Raw genomic sequence first — 20,570 nt, 5'->3', positions numbered from 1 at the left:
GTATGTTTCACTCAACACTTTATGAATACAGGAGAGGTGATGCATTATTAATAATAGCTTGTCATTGTGCTCAGGTTAATTCACATTCAGCTGAGACCTAGAATAACCAGACATGTAACATGTAATGTATCAGTAAAGCACAGAACAGGCAACGCGAAAGGACTGGAATGTAACGGCAGTCACAGGATTACGAAAATGCCAATATTATGAAAAATATTGATCATTTAGAAAATTATAACCACCTCTATACATTAGAAAAACAGACTAAAATCAACCCTTGATCAAACAGAATATCACACGTCGTCTGCAAAAGAAATAATACGTCGGTCTGAGGATCGAAATGTGCTTCACAGAAAAAATAGGCAGTTTATCAATAACAGCAAAAGCAGTATTATTTTTGAATTTTGAGTAACACTGAACCTTACTTAGTAAACAGGCCCATGTACATTCATCATGGGAAATGATCAGATAATGCCTAACCCGTACACCTGACTCCTCCTCCAGCTACACATTTAAGCATTGGAAAAACATATAAAAGACAAATAGATGAGGGCACAACAAAAGTGCGTACCGAGTGCTGACAGTAAGAGCTGCTAAATTAAAGCTTACAGTTTCCTTCCCATTGAAGACGAACAAGGTCATCCTGCTTTTGTGAGTAGCAATCATTTTAAATTCCTCCTACCTAAAATCATACTGGACATCACACTGATGTTGGGAGTGCACATGCATAATATCTGCCTGGGTTGGGAACACTGTCACTCACAAACACTATCTGTGTCCAGAAAATACATTCGCTCTCCACTTCTGCTGAAAGATCTGAAGACAAGAAAATGTGATGTTGTATTCCCTCTAAAACCCAAGAAAATCAGCTCAAGGACAGACTGCTGAGCAGATACAAGTTTGACTGTATGTTGCTGTGCCAAAAGGTAGAGTGTGCTATTCAAGAGAGGAGGGGCGTATTCTCCCGTCCACTGTTTTAACGAACATTTTCATCATTTCATTTAAAATGAATGCTCTGAAAGCGCTATTTGATACAGCTCCTGCCTAGGCAGACCAAGCTGAAGCTGGGAGAAAATGTGTTTGTGCAACACAACTGAAAGTAGAGCAGAGTACAAAGGAAGAGTGTGCCTGTTACAGTGTGCCTGGACCATCGGTCTGTACCTTTGATTAGCGCAATAATTCAACAACCGTGACTCCGGCTGAATCCTCGACACAGCCCTCCACAGAGCAGCTGCGTCTTATCCACATTATCTTTAGGGGATACCGTACTCAGTACCTTGTACCTTCAGTACATTTACCATTAAAAATACCTCCTGGTCTTTCAAAACTGCCTTGGGCGAGTTTCAGCTAGACACATTAAGACAAGGTGGAGTCACACCTGACCGATCAGCAACAAGACGCACGAGAGATTTTGCGGTTGCCATGGAGATCAATAGTACTACCCAGTAGTGCGTGATCAATCTGGTCCTCGGCAGCCAGAACCTCCCTGACAGCTGCCTCGAATGCAGCGGTGACGTTCGTGTCATCCTTAGCACTGGTCTCAAAGTAAGGGCAGCAGCCGTTCTCCTCGCACCAGGCCCGTGCTTCGTCCTCCCCCACTTCCCTCTTCTCCATGTCTATTTTATTGCCCAGCACCACAAAAGGGAACCGCTCCGGATCTTTAACATCTGAGTAGTACATGAACTCCTTCTTCCAGCAGCACAGGTTTTGGAAGCTCTGCAGGTCGTTCACAGCGAATGTGAGCAGGCAGCAGTCGGCGCCTCGGTAGAAGGGCGTGCGCAGAGACTTAAAGCGCTCCTGGCCGGCCGTGTCCCAGATCTGAAGAGTGACCAAGCGCCCGTCCACCTCCAGGTCCCGGTTCAGGAACTCCACGCCGATGGTGTGAAAGGACTGGGAGTCAAAGCGGTCTGTGACATAGCGGTTCATCAGTGAGGACTTGCCCACGCCACCGTCCCCCAGCAGGATCACCTTCAGGAGTAGGCTCTTCCCGCTCATCATGTTTCCTTCCACCCAGCAAGGCCTCCACACCAGGTGGCAGACCAGGGTCAACTGAACCTAGAAAGAGTAAGAAACGCAAAAATACTAGACGTTCAAAAGGGAAACCAAATCACTAGTAGGGTATAGGAAATTAAACATACTGAATTCTCAGAGAACAATAAAACACCCAAGCCAGTCTGTGGGCTTGACTTTGTGGATGATTCAGTGGAGATAATAAGGGGAAACGACTGCTGTTCTAGCAACGAGGGAGACGTGTAATGGTTGACTAGTTTCAGGGACACATCAGGGGTGAAGGACCGAGATGTCTGCCAGAGGTCTGTGGGTGAAGCTCTGAGCTGTATGACTAGTTTACTACCTGACACAGTAATACTGACTCGTGATAACCTACACATGTACTCTGATAGACAGCCACAGAGGAGGACATGACAATTATCCTACAGAACTTAACACAACATTGTACCTTAGTTATTTGTTCCTACGCCACAATAACAGGGGCGAGTCAAGATCATGAGCCGACCACCGCACATGCGCAGACCACGAACATGCACAAGCTTGTTGTGACTGGCAGCTAAAACTCTTTGATTAAACGGCTTCGTCGAGGCTCCGTGCAGCTGTTCACCGGGTGCTTTCAGAACGGAAGTTAACGAGGAACCGAAACAAGTCAGAGGCTTTTTAAAACTGCAATGCAACGGAGAGTAAGAGGGCGGCGGCTTCACGAGCATCCCGCCGCCTAACAAGCTAGCCGGCCGGTGTGGTGGCTTGTTGACATCCCGCCCTGCAGGCTAACCGTTAGCTTCAGAGCTTATGAGACTCAAAACTAGAAGTAAAGCAACAAAAGAACACGTGTTGCCACGAGGTGATGTATCTATGAGTGAATGCGTCCGATACAAAGAGAAAAACAAAACATAAATGTGGACTCACCCTGTTAATATCTGATATCGCGTGGTCCTCCCTCCTCCCCTACATCGGACCGAGGTTTAGTGTCGTGACGTGCGCGCCCCCATCGAGAAGCTGCACGTGCACACGCCCACACAAGCCGAGGTCCTAAAACCCTAAATGTCATTGTATTTGTTTTATTGTATTATAAATGATGACAAAGTGTCAATGTGAGGTGTTGTTACTGCACAACGTGCATTTTGAAGTGTTTTACCTGATAATGTTTCTATTCGGTGCTACTTTATACTTACCACACTACATTTCAGATTGAAATATAATTTTACTCCGTTGCATTTATGTCACTTTGCATATTAAGATTATATACAACTAACAATGTATAGATCAAATCTACCCAAACACAATTCATAATAATAGGGTCCAATATTCACAGAGGATCAAAACAAGTAGCCTACTTTTACTCGTGGTACTTTACATATATTTAGCTCCTAATAGGTCTGTACTTGTACTTAAGTATGATCCCCACACCTGTTTAAAGCAGAGGAAATCTGTCAACTGTGCCTTTTAGAGAAATATATTTGACAATGATGAAGGTAGAGACTGCAATTACCGAGTAAAGACATACAATTGATATAGGTGAGGATAAAAAAAAGTAAAAAAAGTTCGACCTGTATGAAATTCCTCATTTATACATACAACACAAATCAGAGAGAGCATGGATACTTTTTATGAGAGGCTTGTCACATTTACATGTTGTGACTCTATCGATAGTATAAATGCACCAGACTTGTTTGTATTAGTAGATTTCTCAGCTGTTTTGACTTATGACCCCTTTATTATTATTATTTGTTTATGTATAAAGTAGGCTATTTGCTATCATACCTTTACAACGATCATCGTCTGTGGTATGTACGTGCCTATCGTATTCTAGTACATTTAGGGTTGAATGTGTCCAAACTGAACATAGAACAATGATGTTTTGCAGGTTGCAGTGGTCAGACATCTATTAGAGCAACATGCACTCCTGAGCTGCAGGTGGCGCTGTGCTGTTTGGGTTTGTTTGCTACTCGAAGAAGAAGAAGAAGAAAAACTGAAACGTAGAAGAAGAATCCGTCTGTTTTTATTCCCTCTGCACCGTTGGCTCAGCAGACTCCACTTTCCTCATCACTGCTCCTCAAAACCAACTCATACGGAGACTATCTGTATGTTTCCGGCTTGAAGAATCGAGAAAAACGAGAAAACTTCCCTCCATGTGTTTGCTGCGGCTCTAATGGTAGGAAACAGGGTAGCTGTTATGTGTGTCGATATTAGTTCGATAGTTGCTCAGACACCACTGACACGTATGATTAAAATGTTAGAGTCAATATTGCTCATGTTTGGTCACCGACGTTAGCTGTGAGGAGCAATACTTTAATGTGGGTTGTGCTGAGCACCAAAGCTCATCACGCCTATTGTAAACGCATAAACAGCTGATTGATTCGTTTGTTTGAATGGTGACCCACTTGTATCAGAGTAATGCAAGTCTCAATAATGTATGCTGTTGTTTTTTCTTTTTCAACCTTGTAGATGGCGGGTCGGGTCAAGCTGGTGCCCTGTGCGTGTCTGGGCCTGTTTGGTGTCCTGTGCTGGGTCTGGGTCTCTTTTGCCTCCTTTCCAGATGACCAACTTCCCCTGGAGTCTTTGGATGCAGTGGACCGTGGAGCCTTTCAGCCCCAGAGTGCTCTGTCCGACATGGAGTTTGCCTCCATCGGTCCATACAGAGGACCTGGCAACAAAGACCGCCGCAACAACAAGGAGCTGCCCATCCTCCTTTGGTGGAGTGGGGGTCTGTTCCCACATTTCCCTGGGGACTCTGAACGCATCGACTGTGCCACATCCTCCTGCCTGGTCACAAGCAACCGCAAGGTACCCGAGATATATAACCTCATAAAGCCTTTTACTGGAACTCTTGGCTCAGACAGGGAGAAGGTGCATGCTCACATTAATAAGAATCACGATCTGAAGTTGTTCCGACTGCCAGTAATCTTGAGTTTGATCTTGAAAGGTCCAGCTGTACAAACGGGCCGCATCCATCATCTTTTATGGAACAGACTTCCGGGCATATGAGGCGCCACTCCCTCGCCTCCGCCACCAGACCTGGGCACTGTTCCACGAAGAGTCACCTATGAATAACTACATCCTCTCCCACGGACCGGGAATCAGGCTGTTCAACTACACTGCCACGTTTCGCAGGGAGTCCGACTATCCTCTGACCCTGCAGTGGCTGCCTTCTCTGGATTACTTGCTGGAGCCTGTGGCCGTGTCCCTGGAGGAGAAGAACCGGCTGAGGAGGGAGGGCCTGGGTCCTGTGCTCTACATGCAGTCTCACTGCGATGTGCCATCAGACAGAAACAGATATGTCCAGGAGCTCATGAAGTATATTCAGGTACAGTACAGAGATGCTCTTGAAGGCCATTTTTACAAAGATGTATGATTGAAGAGTGAAGCTGTTTCCAGATAAGTACCTGGTTTGTTAAGACTCGTATATGAAAGCCGTATGCTGCACAGTGAGCAGCAATTTTCCAATTATTATAACCAAGGAGGATTATAGTTCCACAATCCACATGCTGTAACATTTATGTATGTAAAATAGTTCGTAGGCACATCTCCTGGATTATTCCTTCCTTTAAAAAAAGAATAATAATAAAGTAAGGTTTGTTGTAGTATTCTTTAATTTACCAACATTTGCTCTCAAATGAAATACTTTTTTTTGGTCTTGATTTGCCTCTGTCCTTGTTCTAAAAAAATGTCATGAACCATTTCTGCTTGGTGTTGAATACCATTTTCAGTAGTATCCTCAATTATGAACCCTGCCATAGCCGTTCTTTACAATAAAGCTTGACTGGTTCACACGTATTGAACATCTGTAGCTCTACAGTCTTCCTCGTGTACACTTGCACATGTTTTTGCACACAGGTCAAGAGGTAAAAAATATTAATCCTCACGCATACAACTACAGTAACACCTCTGTAAATGCGTTGTAAATATAGCCTGTTTGTGAATCCCCCATCGAGGAATGAAATGTCTCATCAAGATTTTTTTTAAATTGTAGACCATTTAAAAGTGTGAGATTAATAATCTCCTCAAGGTTTCCTGAGTATGCTCTCTCCTTTCTCACTCATTATTTTTCTCTCCAAAGGTGGACTCTTATGGGAAATGCTTGAACAATAAACCTCTGCCTGTACATCTGGAGGACACGTCCACAGCTACCGGCGAAGAGGCCAACTTTATGAATTTTGTCGCACGCTATAAATTTCACCTGGCGCTGGAGAACGGCCTGTGTCCAGATTACATGACGGAGAAGCTGTGGCGGCCTCTCCATCAGGGCTGTGTGCCGGTCTATCGAGGCTCCTCCGTGGTGGCAGACTGGATGCCCAACAACCGCTCTGCAATCATCATAGATAACTTCCCCTCACCAAAAGCTCTCGGTGAATTCCTCAAACGCCTCGACGAGAATGATGATGAGTATGCTGAATATTTAGAGTTCAAAAACCCCAGCCGCATCACTAACCCCCGTTTGTTGGAGGCTCTGGAGACCCGTGAGTGGGGTGTTAATGACATGAGTAAACCCAACTACCTAAATGGATTTGAATGTTACGTGTGTGACCAGGAGAACGCACGACTAGCAGCAGAACGAGCGCATAGGAAAGCCCCCAAAAAGAACCAACCGCCTCAGTTTAAAATGGCCAACAACTCTCACATGGGCTGCCCCCTGCCCAGCCCGGGGTACGGAAATGTCAAAGACTTACCAGCAGATGATGGGTGAGTTTGTCTTAAACTATTCCCTGTGCCAGGTGTGAAAGCCTTCTACTTTCTGTACTTTAATGTGAATAACAACGTCCCGAGGGGAGCGACGTTGGTCTATTTTAATGGTCTAATTAAAATATTCTCTGTGATGAGCCTAATCTGTTCGTGTATCTGTCCGCAGATGGTTGCAAATATGGCCTCAGGATTACTGGCAGAGCCTGGACCAAGCAGAGGGGCTGGAGTCTTTGATAAGACATAACGAGTCAGACCCTTCGCTGCTGTGGAAGCACATCCAAAACATTGCTGTGAGCAGAGCCAGAGGAAAACACTGACACATGCCTTGAAACAAACAGGAGGCTGGAGCACTTCCAGGATTAGAGGTTATGCATCCTCTCGGTTTAAATGAGGGCATGAAGCAGAAATCACAAATACTTTTGCACCTGAGCCAAAACTTCTTTACCCTTATGATCAATTTAGTTACACTATAATAGATTTTGATATTTTGTTCAGCTGATATGATACGTTTGTCCTTTATCCCAAGTTCAGTAATGGGGAAAATGTTTTATATGCTAATATTTTCAAGTCGTTTCATTGCCCTTACTCCGCCTTGTATTGTTAACATTAACTGTGTGCCATGCAGTTGTTCCACAGAGGCACATTCTCACGGGAGGCCGGTTTTCATTGGACTGGGTCAGAGCCAAGGGAGCTCTGTCTAACTGTGTGTGAAGACCATCCAGATGGGAGCCAATGAAGTGCATGAGCTTCTTTACAGTTTACAGCAAGTAGCTGATGGTTATTAGCTAAAGTCACATTTATGTACACGGCTGTTTTAAGTGTCTATGCAAAGAAAATATTATTTCACCAAGGGAGTGGTGAAAGTCAAATGTAAAGTTAAGACACAACTCCCCTGTGGGAATTCACCACTGCTTTCACAAAGTAGTCCTCAGGAACAGCTCATCTAATTAATTTCTTTGGCAATTACTTTATAATATTGTCTGAACTGTTTTCTGTTACATGATGCTAAGATATTTATGTGCAATACTTTTTAATAATGCTTTTCTAAAACATTTAACTGTGTGTCTGCATTACATGATTATAACAGGATTATATAAATCATTTTATTTTTTTAACAAAGCATCATACATGTGGACACACTATTTTGTATCAGGAAGCGAAAAAGAAGTAAACATTTTCTAATAAAGTAATGTTCAACCGTAGCTAAATGATATTGTTGTTCCCCACTAGCCAGTATTAGTCCGTTCATGATACATATCCTTCATAGTTTACGGAGGCAGATACAGCTTTCACCACGAGGAAGAAAACACTACACAAGCTTATTTAACATGTTTGAGACATTTTAACTAATTTAAGAATCAACAGTAAATAGTCCTTTTTGATCACCCTAAACCACATTATTCCTGAGTTCAAACCAAACAGTCCAAACAATGAGAACGATGCGAGTTCCCACTTTCCATGCAAATGATCATGAAGGGAAGAGTGCGAGGACAAGCGGCTGCAGACGGGCTCTGATCATCAGTCCAAGGCGTTGCTGTAGCAGTTCTCACAGTGGACTTTCCCATCATGGAAGAACATACTGTCGAGAAGGTCTCCCATTGGCTTCCTACACACACCGCACTGAAACATTGAAAAAATGTATTTAGGAGAAAGAGCAGTGTTTTCATCCTTTAAACTCACTCATACTAATTTACTGCTCCATAATACACAATAAAATGGTTATACCCTTGATTCCTACACTGGCAATAGCTAAATTCAATTTGTATTTAGGACGTGTAGAGTCTTAAACACAAAGTATTAAGATACTACAAGTTTAAAAAAATCCTTGACCAATGGATAGTGCTCACACTGACTGAAGCTATAACTGGCTGCCGTCTGTAACATCACATTAACTCGACAGACATTAGAGAGTAGTATCAATCTTCTCATCGAACGCTACAAAAAGCAAATAAACACATTTACCAAAATGTCAAACTATCTTTTTTAAAGGGGAAGAAAAGCTCACTTCCTCCAGGTCATTGCCCTTCAAGGACTTTTTATAGTCCAATAAATACCAGATTGCATCTTCAAAGGAGCAGACGGATGAACTACCTTGAAGCATTTGGGGTGGCAGTTGATATTGAGGTGCTCGATGGTGATCTTGGCATCATCACCCACCAGCTCGCCGCAGAAGTTACAGGAGGATGACAGCGGGCCACTGGGGAGACGCAGCGATTGAGACAAGTTACTTTGGCCGTGACTCAAGTAGCTTTAATGCAACTGCAGCTCTGTCTGGAAAAATAACCTGTGACCTTTTCTTTCCTGTGCAAGTGAACTGAATAAGTGTAAATAATCCTTTGATGTCCCCGCTTTGCCTCCTAATGAGCTGGCTCGTTGCAATGTCTGCCCGAGTGCTTACACATATCTAGTTCCGGCAGAACTGGAAGTAACAAGGCAGGGGGAGAAAGGGCTTAGGCTTATGACTGGTTTAAAGCAGGCTAGGGAATTCTGTTGTTACCAGGAGTCAGTGGAGGAGCTGCGTAAGAGAAATGTCCAATAATTTCACTCACTGCAGAAACAAACTAAAAATATTTAGCATAGCAGTCACAATACAAACACTGGAAGTAATTGAAATGACACTAAAATAGAAGCACTAAAATAATTTGAAGTGTAGGCACTGAATTAACTTACAGTCTTACGTTAAATGTTAACGCTAAAGACTAAAGTTTAGTTCAGTTTTTGAAGTGAAAATGCTGAAAGGAGCTGAAAGTGTCCGTGCAAGAATTGTCGACTGAAGTGTAACAGCAGTTTAAGTAGCTTGTGTATGAACAATGACGGTTGTGGAAGTTTTTCTTTTTTTTCAAACGGTGAAGATCTAAACAGGTTTGAAGTGTGTGGAAGCAAGTGGAAGCATTAAAAGGAGTCAAACTGTCAGTTGATGTGTAATTGATGAAAGCAGTTGAATCGTCATCTGAAGAGCAAAAGATGAAAGCAGCTGAATGCAGGTATAATAATCATTGAGGGAATTGTGCCATTACCTGGAGTAAGTGGAGGGGCTGCTGTAAGAGTAGTCGGCGGAGCTGGATGTCAAATAATCTGACCCGCTATAGAAAAAGGAGCAGTTAGTAAGTCATCATAAGAGGAGCGCTGAAAGGTTTATTCAGCCAAATTTTTGTTTTAATCAATATTGTTATTTGATTGTTCTGCATTGGTCCTACATATCAGTTGAGTCTCTGGCATTATGCATGGACAGCTCTGATGCATTGACATACTCCTTCACGTACACAAAACCCCTTGAGCAGTGGGAAGATCAAAAAGAAAGATCGAGTTAACGTGCATGGTTAAAAAATATTAGCCATCACTTTCATCTAAATGTCTAGTTTGTTAAAATCACTCACTTCTTGGCCTCAGGTTCTGGTGTTTGGACACGTTGGTCTTCTTCTGTCTCGCTCCTGGAATAGGTTTCATAACTGGAGACAGAGTGCAGCAGTGTAAGCCTCATCTCTCACTCACTGACGACAGCAGTGTGATAGGTTGTACAGAAGGACTCTACATCTGTCAAATGTAACTCAGGAGGTAATCATTTTCTGCCATCGCTTGTAATGGCGTGCTGTTTAACGGGCTGTGATTTGACAAAAGGACAACCCTAATACACATCATTAATCTGACATCTGGAGACTGATAATTAGAGGGAAGGAAATGAGGGCAAATTGAAAGACAATGGGAGAGCAGATCTTGTCATTTAACTTCAGTAATAGTCAGGCGTCTGTCTAACCAGGAATCATGCAGCAGGAGTTGCAGGTAGCATAGAGCCACACTGCAGTATTAAACAGATACAGCTGCATTCCCACAGGGTTTGGCCTAAATGTATCGCTGCCTAATTTGCAAACACAAAAAAAGGGTGGTGAAAGTGTAACACACGCCCAGATGGCTAAATATTAGATGGTTTGTGTATTTATAATACATTTCATTTTCATGCAGTACCACATCCTTGCTTACAAGACAAGACACAAAGCTCCAGTCAAAGGAGACTTTCTTTACAAAAGTAGGAAAATCAACAGACCAAAAAGCAGAAAATAACACTCTGGAGAAAGTATCCTTGCAATATGATGTGTCTGACATTAAGCTCATAAACTTACCGATCCATAGCGAGCTGTTGTCCACTGTGTACCTCCCTGGAAAGTAAGAAAACTATATTAGACTTAAAGTGTCGGCTGGAGTAGTCAACAAGCTGGACACATTCCATGAAGCAAGAATTGTACAGTATGAGGCTGATCTTTCTTTCTCTGCGGATCCAGAGGGGTCTGGGTTTATTTACCAGGTGTGGTCTCTTTTCTGTTGTATTGCAGCATTGCCGCATTCTGAGGCCTCTCTTCCCCGTGCATTGAAATTGAAAACATCACCCAAATGCTTCTCATGCTGGCAATTCCTTTTTAATTCCCCAATTGTTCATCATAAGAAGTGAGTTTTAAGAATCAAATCAATCATTCAAACCTGATGGTGGTGATGGTTGTGACCGTCTCCGTCGCTGTATACCCTGTGCTACTAAACAGAGGACAATCTTGCATTAAAAACAAGTCTGGCAGTACAGGTAAATAAGTGACAGTATAAAGTAAAAAATAACAAGTTGAAAAGGATTTGATTATTCTCAGGCTAAGCTGTGAAGAAGTTTTAACTTGTATTTAGCTTGCTTTCAATTAAATGGTTGACAGACCTCGCATTTTAAGATGCTGTAATGACTTCCTGCTGAAATTGTGAAAAATAAAGTGATTACATATGCATTTAATGAGCCCAGCCACCATAGCGATACCTTTCCATCTCCATCTCCTTCTCCTCCTCCTCGTCCTCCTCCTCTTCTCCTGTGGTGGTAGTGCGGGTATAGACAGTGGGTGATGTCCACCTGTCCCATGGGGAGTCATTCTCACTGGACCTTGAGCACAAACAAAGACATCAAGTTGTCACATGCGATGATGACATATTTACACACTTTATATTGTGTATAAAAAATATATATATATATATATATTTTTTAAAGCCTTTAAGGGGGTCTATTTATCGAAGTTGTGAAGAAAAGTTGTTACAAATATATGCCTGACCTATTTCCATCGGCACCAGTGCACAATGTTTTCTGGCTCAATGAGTAGATGCTGCAAAAGCCTCGTTAGGAGGTTATGGGAATAAAAAGGAACAGATAGACACACAGGGCTTTTAATAAAAAAAGATGACTTACTTTCTTTCAAACATGACCAGCGTCTCCTGATGTACAGTTTGGCCTCCTGGTACGGCTTCTTGGCTGAGAGGGGGCATACATTGAAAGGCTTTTAGCACATAATGGACATGGATGGGGGAGTGTAGATGAATGAAACATAGTGGACGATATTGTGTGGAAGTGTAAGAGTAAATCAATGTGTGTCATCACCTCTCTTCTGTGTTATCATCCTGCTGAGGTGCGCTGGTTTCCCATGTGCGTGCCCATGACCGCTGAGTGCTGAGACTGGAGAGAGGGAGAGGATGGAGAAGTTATGATAGATCAAGCATTTTAGACCATAGTGTGTGCACTTTGAGAGAATAATTTCCATTTCCCTGCACGTCTCATTCATACATTCATAACACAATTATGCACTAAACCCAGTTTAATACCTTGTTGTTTCAGTGTCGATAGGGAGGATGTCGTCTGCAAGGGATTCCAACGCATTACTGCTAATACTGTCAAACACACGCACACACAAAAAAAGGGGACAATGGCGTGAAGTAAAACATTAGAATTTCAGGAAATGGGATGCCTTGGGGTTTAAAGCACCAACTATGAACCACTATGCCCCGCTCTTTGCTGGATGCCATTTCCTGTCATCTCTCAACTCTCTAATAAAGGCATAATAACTGCTATAAGACTGGATAATAAATCACCTCTGGCCAGATCCACCCTCAGTTGAATCATCAACGTCAACATCAATAACATCACTGTATATACTATATTTACACACTTCATATACTTTGCTTTTTTATTATTTCATTTTCTTAAATGTCTTCTATGTAACTCTGCTTGCTGCTGCCACAACCAAATTTCCCCTTGGGGATGAATAAAGTATATATACTATCCTATCCATAATGTGCCCAAACACACTTTAACAAAACATTTCAAGTAATTTATTGGAAGAAAACCCCCCCAAAAACTTTGGTTCCAGATTCTCAAATCTGAAGATTTTTGCTTTATATCATAATTTGAATACATTTGGGTTTTTGCTTATTTTAACGAGACAACATAAGCAATTTGAAGAACTGACATGGCCTTTTTCTTTACTTTTTACAGCCCCACTTGACTTAATATTTAGCTGGACCACAGAGAAGGTGTTAGATGACACTTACTTGGTTTCTGGACTTGGATCTTTGTTCTCCATGAAAGTAAATGATGCCCTGAAGAAATAATAATTTAAAAAAATTATCAATAAGGTGTACCCACAGAGCTGCTGATTATGAACACAAATGATTGCAATGATAAAGTGAAGCAGTTGTAGTGATTCTAATATTATGTCGCAACGTGACAATATCAGTGCCACAAACAAAGGTTACAATATAGAAAAGGGGGACTTTGCATTATCATTCCAGTACCTGTTGCTGGAAATATCAGAGTGAGGCTGGAACAGGTCAGAAGCCCTGCAATAGAGAAAAGTGGCTCATAATCAGAAACTGCTGCATTATGCATGCAGAGATGCTATCTGGCTGGCTGGAAAACAGTCACAGCTCCAAACCAATATGATTACCTGTTAGAGGATGTGGTCCCTATCGGATATGGATCAAACGGATCAGCCGAGCTGAAAAACAATTTCACACTGATTTCACTCTCAATTGTCAGCATGGCCCATCTTGTGTCAGAGGAATGTTGATCACATTGACTCATAATGGAAAGATTTAATGCAGTTAGAATGGTAAACAGAAACACGGAGGAACCCGGGGCCAAACTCAATCAAAATCAGAATCTGGATGTCTTTGACAAATGGAAAGACTACTTTGCTGCTGAATGTTGAAATCAGTGTCGTTAAGCTTTACTCCACAACACTGAACACTGGCCTTTAGTCTGTACCAATTATTGAAAACAAAACAGATCAAATCTGTTTGATCATAAGAAATGATTTCCTAAACAATTAATTGATATTAATTGCGTATTTAAGTGGAATGAGAATCTATTTTACGATTGAATCCCATTTTTAAGCATATGCCTTTTTTCCACTCAGTGTCAGTGGAGTAAACTATTCCTAAACACATTTACATACATATTGCAATGACTTTAACGCAGACATCTTTAAACACCAGCCCCATATGTGACGTGGCAGTAAATAAACTACCTTGATTCAGTGAATGTGGTCGTCTCACGTGAGCTCCATGGATCTGCATTGTCCTCTTGGCTGCACGGAGGCGTGACAGAAAAGTAAGTGAGTAAGGAGAGTGGTACGGATGAATGACATGATGGGAAGGGAAAGGAGGGCAAGTAAAGGTGAGTGTGGTTCTTCTCATACACTATTTACAATGCCAGTCCATTAGAAAAGCTTGGAACCCACTGAACAATTTAACGAGCATAAAAAACATCTGAATATAGGACAGAACAGACTTTTTTTTTTTCTGTGTGTGTGTGTGTGTGTGTGTGTGTGTGTGTGTGTGTGTGTGTGTGTGTGTGTGTGTGTGTGTGTGTGTGTGTGTGTGCGTTCTTATACCTTTTCTCAGTAATGATCATAGTTTTAGTGGTTGTAGTGACTGTCTCTGTGAGGCTGGCGGGAAGAGAGACACAGCAGAGTTTCAGGCAGAGTTGGTATAAATCATTACAAGACATATCTGGATAGAATGCATTTCTTAGCAGGAACAGCTCTGCATAGATAGATAATTGTTTAAGAGCAGCCTGTCATCTCCCTCTACCTTTGTGTTCCTTTGGCTGTTTCATCTGTCTGTTCCTCCTCTCTCCACATGCTGAGGCGGATGGAGACAAAACAAAGCAGCAATACTAATCAGTACAGAACATTCTCTTCTATTTCCAGTCGCGACGCTTTCTGTTTCAAAGCATTGCTCAGTTGATTCAGGATTCTGCAACTTTGTTTCTATCTAACATGGTGCAGGGGTTAAAATAGAATGCTGGAAGTGGAGGAGCCCGGATTTATGGATCAAACTTGAGGCGGATAGGGTTTATTAAAAATCGTACACCTCAGGGAGCTGTTACACTTGGCTCCTTCATCTGCAGTGATAAGAATTAATGGTACACAAGGATGGGAGGGACGGGGAGCAGAGGCCATCACAAGCCTGTCTCTTTCTCACCTGCGTGACACTGTGTTGATTGGAATGACATCGTCAGCCAGCAGATCCAGGGTGCCACTTGTCTTTGTTGGGATTAACACACTAAAAATATAAAAACACAGAAGTAAAATACAGACAGCTCCCTTGAAATCGTACCAAACTCTGGCAAAGTAATTCAAGGTAATGCCTCTGCTTGCTACGGGCAAGGGAGCTATTGATTTTCTACTCATGAAAGGATAATTCTTTGCGTAACATCTGTATTTAGGTGAAATAGCTTGTATACCTTTCCCTGTTTGGTCCACTAAGCAGATCCTGACTCCAGCGTCCTGGACTGGAGGGGATGGGCTCTGCAGACTCCTCTGGACTGCAGAGGCGGAAGGATGAGAGGAAGAGGAAGAGGAGATTGTAGTGATAAACAAAGGTGGGTTTAGGATACAGGAGATTTCAGGGCAAGAATAGGCGAGTTGAGGTAGAGGAGCTGGGGGTCATTAGAAGTCCAACAGTGCCACCTTGTGGGTAGTATTAAAAGACAATGTCTAATGTGAGGCTTTCTTAAAATAGCAATGTATTTCTAACGAACCCATTGACGAAAGCCAGGAGATCATCCGTCACTGGTATACTGTTGCTGAGCTCTGGCTCCTCTTCAACACTGCAGACGGCAAGAGAAAACAAATGAGTGCAACTGCTTTGGCACGTATATCTCTATATTACATTTAATCATGTCTAATTAGGGAGACCCTCTTGTGTGAGGTAGTTTAAAGGCACCTGAAATAGAGATGTGGGTTATTTTGTGATTACTTCAAAGTGAACACAGTGGCAGTTGGCCATTATCTAATTTCTTGCCAATCCTATGACATGAATGAGGAAGTTGTTTGTTTTATACCCGTTCTCTATGGTTTGAATGTTTGCTGAACCTGCTTCTTCCTCTGCCAGCACTGGCTCATCATCCTTAAAGCTGGAGAGGAAATACACTCATATTATCAGATGCTTGTTGAGGCTGGAACATAAAAAATAAAAATAAATGTCGTATTGGTTTCTGCTGCTTTCATCTGTTTCTTTTTCCAGTACCTGGTTGAACTTGAGTCGAAGGCAATGAGAGTGTCGGACAAGGTGGCGAGCGTGTCAACACTGGAGCTGTGAAAATAGATGGAGAGCAAACACATGACATTCCAGGGCAGCTTTCAATCATACACGTGAAAAGAATAAGAGCAAACACACAAAGAAAGCAACATGAAGGCGAAGCTTGAGAGCTTTTGCTTAGGAAATATGATATTCATCATTTTATTATATAGAAGATATCTTGTTAGACATTATGTTGATGTTTGAGGCTTAAAACCACTGTGTTAGAGATAAAGTATACTGATGAAAACACTATGCAGTGGTGGAATTATTCAGATCCTTTACTTAAGTGAAAGTGTGTATTAGGTTGATATTTGTATTTATAAAAATGAATACACAAAGTACCACCACTGATACTATGTTAAAATATGTGGCAGCACAGATTTTGTTGAGTGGAAATCTAACCTTGGCATTTGAGATGGTTTCGGTGCAATTTCTAGTTCTGGTTCGTTCTTCACTAGGATCTCTGTCACAGCAAACACTGGGGCAGGTGAGAAGGGGACAGGTGAAGCCAGGGCAGGTGAGAGGGCGACAGGTGAAGCCGGGGCAGGTGAGAGAGGGACAGGTGAAGCCAGGGCAGGTGAGAGGGCGACAGGTGAAGCCGGGGCAGGGGCTGCTGAAGTAGGTGATATTGGGGTTGGTGACGCTGGGGCGAGGTCAACCAGAGGGCTGGAAACCGGCCCAGAAATGCCTGAATTCTTGGGTTCCGGCTCTGTAGAGACTGCTTGAAAGCACTTTGGGATGCGCACAGGGAGAGGAGTGGCATTGTAGCCTGGTTCCATGTCTTCAAATGAGTCCTTTACTGTAACAGACACCGGGGCAGGTGAGAGGGCGACAGGTGAAGCCGGGGTAGGGGCTGCTAGAGTAGGTGATATTGGGGTTGGTGACGCTGGGGCGAGGTCAACCAGAGGGCTGGAAACCGGCCCAGAAATGCCTGAATTCTTGGGTTCCGGCTCTGTAGAGACTGCTTGAAAGCACTTTGGGATGCGCACAGGGAGAGGAGCGGCCACCTTGGTGTAGCCTGTTTCCATGTCTTCAGATGGGTCCTTTACTGTAACAGACACTGGAGGGGGGTCCTCCTTCACAGGCTCTGGGGCAGGCTCCACGGCCTTTGGTGCCGCCGGCTCGTTAACAGCAACATCAACAGCTGTTTTAACACTGGTGTCGATCCTGTAAAGAACACAGGGAATGAATACGTTTAAAGAAAGCACTTGTTGCGCTGGATGTAGAAACGCGGGACAGGACTTACACTCTCCATGGCTTGGGCTCGGGCGCGGAGGCAATGACGGGTGACGGGGGCAGAGCGCTGGCAGGCGCTGGTGTCGCAACGCTCCCATCATCATCAATAATCTCCACCCTGCACATTTTTACATAGTTGACAGACAATGTTACACTTGAAGCTTTGACTCACAGGTTTGGCTTTTGGTTTTAAGGGGTGTTAGAGGGAGCCTTTACCTTCTAGCCACAAATGCTGGACTGCTGTTGACCAAAGAGGTTTCAGGTGCCATTTCTTGAGACCTGAGGTTTTTCCAACAAACATGTTTTCATAAATTCCTCTGTAAATGCCCAACATTTCTCCATGTCTTTTAAAACTCAGTCCTATTGAGTGTTAAGATTAGCATTGGGAGAGTGACATAAGACATACATACTCATATTTCTTAGCAGCAGAAAGCACATAAGACCGCTGCCTGACTGAAGATTGCTTCAGAACATTGCTGGCAGCCTCCGTTCTGCAAAATGAGTCATTATGATGTTAATGTAATCTCTTTTCCGGGGCATGCGAGTTCAAAATGCACGGCGTGAGGACAGTCGTACCGTTTCTCCTGCTCCTCGTTGCTAAGCTGGCTCTCTTGGTTCTCTGCAGCGGGCCTCACAACGTAGGGGGCTCTGAGGAACAGAAGCGCAAACACCTCGTGAAAATACATTCTCACTCATCTGCCAGCGGTCAACTGGGAATCAGATTTGTGTGCGCTCACATTTTCTTGTAGCTTTCAGAGGGCTTTTTTGTGAATTGTGTCGTTGATGGACTGCAATAAAAATACAAAATAAATCACATTAAAGTGGGAATGTCTAGTCACACAATTAACTTTGCTTGTTTGAGCAGGAGAAGCTCTTACATAACGCCGTTAGTTGTTGAAGATGAAGGAGACTTGTCTAGTTTAGTGAAAATGCCTCTGAAAGAATAACAAAAAAGTCACTAAATCCATCCTTTTTTTCCATCAATGTAACATATAGTTCAATTACAAAACACCCCATTTGGTCCCATTTGTCAGTGCTCAGATAAATCTACACTTTGGTTTCAAATTGGATTTCTAAATGTGCAAGTGTTAATCTTACCTAATCAGGAATCCTGACGTCGGTGCTCTAAATTGAGAACAGAGACTCATTGTCAGCACAGTGGTGTTGTGTTGGGGGTAGGTTACATAACTCGGTGACATTAGACCTCTGTGTTTACCTCTCAGCGTCAGACTTGGTTGGTGGCGGAGTGGATGTTGTTGGTGACGACACTGGACTGCTCTCAACAGGGGCTCCATTCACACGGCTGGCCCTTACTTCCGCTAACCTGCATGTTTTTACAGGAACTTGGTTTTATCTATTAAAGTGGCAGAGTAATGGATAACAGGTACAGAACCCGACTTAAACATGTGTCTCACCATGGTTTCTCCTTGTCGGTTTCAGCCTGAGCATCAATGTTGCGCTGCCACCAGCTGTCTCCCTTCAGCTTGGTCCGCACTTTGGTGGTATTGAACACGGACTCTTTTTCTCCCACTGAGACACAAACACGTGCATGTCACATACCCACACACCATCTGAGAGATCACACGCGCGGTAGGCTGCATCTTAAGGACATCCTAATCATTGTATGCTTGATGGCATGCGCGATAATCAGTCCCCTTTGGGCCAACACACAAAACATAATCAACCACTTGTATTTTTTCCATTTACTCAATGACAGAAGAGCAGAAATATCAGTCATCAGCTTGGCGCAGAGACACACGGGCGTACGCACTCTGCTTAGGAAGCACGTCACCTCACATTCAGATCACACCAGGCAGCATACTCACGTTTTGACATGCTTGTTTTCACGGAATCTCTCTCTTCTTTGTTCGGTTATCTCTAAAGGTCACCTGAAAAATATTTGGAAAAACCACATTGTGAATTTGCTGATTTTTTTTCATTTATTGTGACAGAGTCCTGTTTCAACAGGGCCCTTCCCACGCCAAGTTCCCTCCCCATGAAGGACATGGGCTCTGTGAAGCATTCCTCTGTGTCATCCTTTAGACATGTCGATGATCCTGTCCTACCACCTTCCAAAGAAATACTGCCTTTGCCTAAATACAAATGGACTCACACGCACCTATTATTTATATATATATATATATATATATATATTTGATTATTTTTTGTTTGGATACAAAATACATTAACACAGAATTATTTAATTGGTAAAAATTGCTTCCTTCCATACATATTCAAATTAAATGACCACTCAAGTTATTTAAAAGGTCAATATGAAATACTCAACGGGAAACCCACTTCCCCTGGGAACTAAAGAAGAAAGTAGGTGCGGACTACAGCTCATGCAAACTTGTAGAACCAAATTCAGAATGCAAATATAACGTGTAAAACTCCTGAGGCTGTGAATTCACTCCTTCACAAACATGTCGCCACAATATCTCTAGAGAATATTATCCACGGTATTGGCGACAGAACAAATACACTGAGAGCTCAGAAAGCATTTATCTTAGGTTCGACACACCAGTCCAGACAGGATAAATTATTGATGAACAATAGCATTTAAGACAAACAAGGAGCCGGATAGACAACTCTACTCACAAGCAATCATGAAGGGAGGGAAACACCCAGAGAAAATGAGGGCAAACACCAGTTAAGACTCTCAGCAAACAGTTGATGGTAACGTGATTGATTACTTTTAGATTGTCTGTTCTTACAGCTGCGGATTACTGACGCTCTGAATACAGAATCTATCCTTATAATTTAAATCATGCTGTGAATAACACACCTGCCAGACAGCTACATACCTGCTTTTACTTTATATCCAGCAAAGAAATGTCCACCAAGCTCGGTCGAGAGTCTGTGACCAGTGTGTCCCTCTGAGTGGCTGCTGTGAGCAGAGGGAAAGTCTTTTTGTCTGACAGGTGTCTCGGCCTCTGTGCTAGCGAACAGGTACGGGCGTGAGCACTAACAAGCCAAGCTAGTCAAGGAAGGTAGATGTGGGGTGGAGCCGAATATGTTCGTGCGTGTGCATGTGTCTCTCTGTGTGCGCGAAATAGAGGTTGCTATGAACTCATTTTTGTTTACTACATCCGCATTTATATTCATGGGAGTTGGCACGCACATACCTGACATACAGGTGTCTGACATTCAATTCTGAGGAGGAGCCAGGCAAAGGGAAGAGGGCGACGAGGTGCGCAGCACGGCAAACATGAAGGAAACAACTCGCAGCAACACCTCCTGTGGGAACGCTCCTCTCATGC

General features: G+C 43.0%; 3 protein-coding genes across 4 annotated transcripts; 1 reads left to right on the top strand and 2 right to left on the bottom strand.

Annotated features, from left to right (window-relative positions):
• Positions 1–1,386: 1,386 nt before the first annotated feature.
• On the bottom strand, positions 1,387–1,998 carry rab9b (RAB9B, member RAS oncogene family; the record flags this gene model as incomplete). Its single annotated transcript, XM_079228360.1, has 1 exon — positions 1,387–1,998. One exon carries the CDS (start codon positions 1,996–1,998, stop codon positions 1,387–1,389), a length of 612 nt encoding a protein of 203 aa, XP_079084486.1.
• A 2,460-nt stretch (positions 1,999–4,458) lies between these two features.
• pofut4 (protein O-fucosyltransferase 4) lies at positions 4,459–7,048 on the top strand (the record flags this gene model as incomplete). Its single annotated transcript, XM_079228663.1, has 4 exons — positions 4,459–4,797; positions 4,937–5,317; positions 6,071–6,693; positions 6,860–7,048. 4 exons carry the CDS (start codon positions 4,459–4,461, stop codon positions 7,008–7,010), a joined length of 1,494 nt encoding a protein of 497 aa, XP_079084789.1. The 3' UTR covers positions 7,011–7,048.
• Positions 7,049–8,174: 1,126 nt separating this feature from the next.
• Positions 8,175–20,215, bottom strand: znf185 (zinc finger protein 185 with LIM domain). 2 transcript variants are annotated; one of them, XM_079228661.1, is made up of 34 exons: positions 20,115–20,215; positions 19,137–19,199; positions 18,726–18,840; positions 18,527–18,634; positions 18,409–18,435; positions 18,189–18,245; positions 18,048–18,098; positions 17,887–17,958; positions 17,721–17,801; positions 17,527–17,589; positions 17,321–17,428; positions 16,477–17,241; positions 16,021–16,086; positions 15,836–15,907; positions 15,533–15,601; positions 15,236–15,316; positions 14,974–15,054; positions 14,581–14,631; positions 14,382–14,435; positions 14,016–14,075; positions 13,434–13,484; positions 13,282–13,326; positions 13,039–13,086; positions 12,313–12,378; positions 12,092–12,166; positions 11,903–11,965; positions 11,483–11,602; positions 11,167–11,217; positions 10,812–10,847; positions 10,071–10,142; positions 9,891–9,965; positions 9,711–9,776; positions 8,785–8,890; positions 8,175–8,313 (listed from the first exon to the last, which is right to left on the bottom strand). In XM_079228661.1, exons 2-34 carry the CDS (start codon positions 19,144–19,146, stop codon positions 8,212–8,214), a joined length of 2,967 nt encoding a protein of 988 aa, XP_079084787.1. In that variant the 5' UTR covers positions 19,147–19,199; positions 20,115–20,215; the 3' UTR covers positions 8,175–8,211. The 2 variants fall into 2 exon arrangements, with proteins under 2 accessions (XP_079084787.1, XP_079084788.1); XM_079228662.1 differs by having other exon boundaries at positions 11,167–11,214.
• Positions 20,216–20,570: the final 355 nt, after the last annotated feature.

Source organism: Taurulus bubalis (genome assembly GCF_910589615.1).
Source record: "Taurulus bubalis genome assembly, chromosome: 13".
In the NCBI taxonomy this organism is placed as follows: Eukaryota; Metazoa; Chordata; class Actinopteri; order Perciformes; family Cottidae; genus Taurulus; species Taurulus bubalis.
This window is presented reverse-complemented; position numbering and strand designations above follow the sequence as displayed.

Excerpts from the sequence above, each read along its gene's own strand:
- znf185 (XM_079228661.1), bottom strand. Across the intron at positions 18,099-18,188 it reads TCAACAACTAACGGCGTTAT|TCCATCAACGACACAATTCA; the intron begins GTAAGAGCTTCT and ends TTTTTATTGCAG. Across the intron at positions 10,848-11,166 it reads ACAACCATCACCACCATCAG|GGAGGTACACAGTGGACAAC; the intron begins GTTTGAATGATT and ends CTTACTTTCCAG.